The sequence below is a fragment of the Panthera onca genome, chromosome D4 (genome assembly GCF_046562875.1).
Source record: "Panthera onca isolate mPanOnc1 chromosome D4, mPanOnc1 haplotype 2, whole genome shotgun sequence".
In the NCBI taxonomy this organism is placed as follows: domain Eukaryota; kingdom Metazoa; phylum Chordata; class Mammalia; order Carnivora; family Felidae; genus Panthera; species Panthera onca.
The window spans coordinates 82,365,820-82,368,449 of record NC_138351.1 but is presented as its reverse complement, the minus strand read 5'-3'; the positions used below and the strand labels follow the sequence as shown (position 1 = coordinate 82,368,449).

At 40.9% G+C, this 2,630-nt stretch overlaps 1 protein-coding gene across 1 annotated transcript; it reads right to left on the bottom strand.

The window, feature by feature from the left end:
- Positions 1-1,673: 1,673 nt before the first annotated feature.
- On the bottom strand, positions 1,674-2,630 carry LOC132663327 (olfactory receptor 1J4-like). Its single transcript, XM_060609554.2, has one exon. It carries the CDS (start codon positions 2,610-2,612, stop codon positions 1,674-1,676), a length of 939 nt encoding a protein of 312 aa, XP_060465537.2. The 5' UTR covers positions 2,613-2,630.

Genomic DNA, 2,630 nt, shown 5'->3' with positions numbered 1-2,630 from the left:
TTTTTATAAGGTGCCAAGACAAATCAATGGGGGAAAGAAATATCTTTTAAATAAATGACTCTGGGAAAACTGGATATCTACATGCAGAAGAATGACACTGAAGCCTTTTTGTGCATTAGTCACACAAAATTAACTCAAAATAGACCATTAATATATTGAAAAAGGAAGCCACATAATGAAAAAAATCCTCAATATGTATATTTGGCAAAGGACTAAAATGTAGAATATACAAAGAATTTTTACAAATTAATGTTAAAAAGCAGACTACCCAATAAAACAGCAGCAAAGGATTGGGAACAGGTCCTTTACAAGAGAAACTATCAGAATGATCAGTAAGTATAGGCAAAAGGGATAAACTACACGAGTTATCAGACAAGTGCAAATTAAAGCCACAGCACACTGTTTCTATAAACCCATAAAAATGTGTATGGCGGAAAAGATGGATAGTATAAGTGTTGGTGAGGAAGTGGACCACATTTTTCCATATGTTACAGAAATGAGTGTAACTGGTGTAAGCACTTTATCTAACTTTCTGGTATTATCTATTAATGCTGAAAATACACATACATTGTGGCCCCCAAATCCCATTCTCTAGTATATAGAGGTCCCAAACCGGGAACAGCCCAAATGTCAGTCAAAACTAGAATGGATGAATATATTAAGTTGTGTAGACACATTTGAAAATTATAAAGTCTTGAGAATGATTTAACCATAACTATACTGAATAAAAAGTGGAATACAAAACAGTACTTATTGTATGCTCTATATAAGGATCAAAAATGTCCAAACTGGTCAGTGGTACAGACCGAGATAATGGCAATAAAGTAATCTGGTTAAAGACATGGTTTTAAAGTCATGCATGTCTGAGATTAGGTCTTAGGGCAGCAATTTACTTGATCTCTCTGGGTTTTGGTTTGCTCTCTACCTAAAATATTAGTACCCTCATAAGAGGCTTGTACTGAGGATTAAATAAAATATACATTTAAATGCTTAATTAATGCCAGCTGTGATGGACACCATTCAATAGGCAAAACAGTTTGGTAACTTCTGAATTCTTCACACATGAAATAAATGAAGTTTGGTGGTATTAAGAAAATTCACATAAATATATGTTAATATCAGCACGAGATAAAGAGAGTTATTGAAGAAAAAGATGGGAGATAAGAAAAGCTCTTGAAGCCCAGTGAAGTGGGCTCAAAAGTCTCACAACCTTGCAGTAAACATCATAGGAGGACTTGGGATTTCCCTATAGAAACATTAATACACAGAATTCAGAGAACAGGTAGGGGAAAAATCAGGTGAAGAAAAAGATGAGAGGAAACATAAAATGAGATCAGATGAAGAATGGTGTCAGCAGTAAGAGCTGTCCAAGTCACAACTTTTATTTTTTTTTTAAATTTTTTTTTAACGTTTATTTATTTTTGAGACAGAGAGAGACAGAGCATGAATGGGGGAGGGTCCGAGAGAGGGAGACACAGAATCTGAAACAGGCTCCAGGCTCTGAGCTGTCAGCACAGAGCCCGACGCGGGGCTCGAACTCACGGACCGCGAGATCATGACCTGAGCCGAAGTCGGCCGCTTAACCGACTGAGCCACCCAGGCGCCCCCCAAGTCACAACTTTTAAAGGAGACATGTTTATAGCCCAATGAGTGTTCATGACAACGGGGTTAAATTAACCATACCAAAGAGGGTCCTTGACTCTAAAAATTTTCTGAAGAGCATGTTTCATGTCCTTATTCCTCAGGCTGTAGATGCAGGGGTTCAGCATAGGGGTGACCACCATGTACATTACAGAAGCAATTATGTCCTTGTCTTTGGAGTTGCCTGATGAAGAGAAAAAGTAAACACCTGCAATTGTCCCATAGTATAAACACACCACAAAGAGATGGGAGCCACATGTAGACAAGGCTTTGGAGATTCTTTTGAAGGAGGGGACCTTCAGAACGATGCCTGCCATATGAATATATGAGCCCAAGATACCACTCAATGGTAGAATGAGTACCAATGCTCCTTCAGTGAGGATAAGCAGCTCATTGAAAGAGGTGTCTGAGCAGGAAGACTTGAGCACAGCAGCAAGATCACAAAAGAAGTGTGGGATGACAGTCCCTGCACAGAAGGACAACTGGTCCACGAGGAGGGTGTGCAAAAGAGCTTGGATGCAAGAGAAGAACCAGGATCCAGCCACTAGGATGATACACAGCTCCTCCCTCATGGTGGTGGTGTAGTGGAGAGGGTGACAGATGGCCACATACCTGTCATATGCCATCACTGTGAGAAGAAAGTTGTCAAGGCAACCAAAAAATATAAAGAAATACACCTGTGAAATACACCCCATATAGGGGATGGATTGTTGCTGAGTCTGCATGTTCATGAGCATCTTTGGAACTGTGACAGATGAAAGGGAAATGTCAGAGAAGGCCAAGTGGCTGAGGAAGAAGTACATGGGGGTGTGAAGGCGAGAGTCCAGCCTGATGAGCAGGATGATGAGCAGGTTCCCCAGCACTGTGGTCAGGTACATGCCCAGGAACAGGGTGAAGAACATTCCCTGCTGCTCTGGCTGGATGGGGAGCCCCAGGAGGAGGAACTCACTGCTCTGGTTCTCAGGCCTCATGCTGTGCTTTTACATGCT

Excerpts from the sequence above, each read along its gene's own strand:
- LOC132663327 (XM_060609554.2), bottom strand. The coding sequence starts at position 2,612 with ATGAGGCCTGAGAACCAGAGCAGTGAGTTCCTCCTCCTGGGGCTCCCC.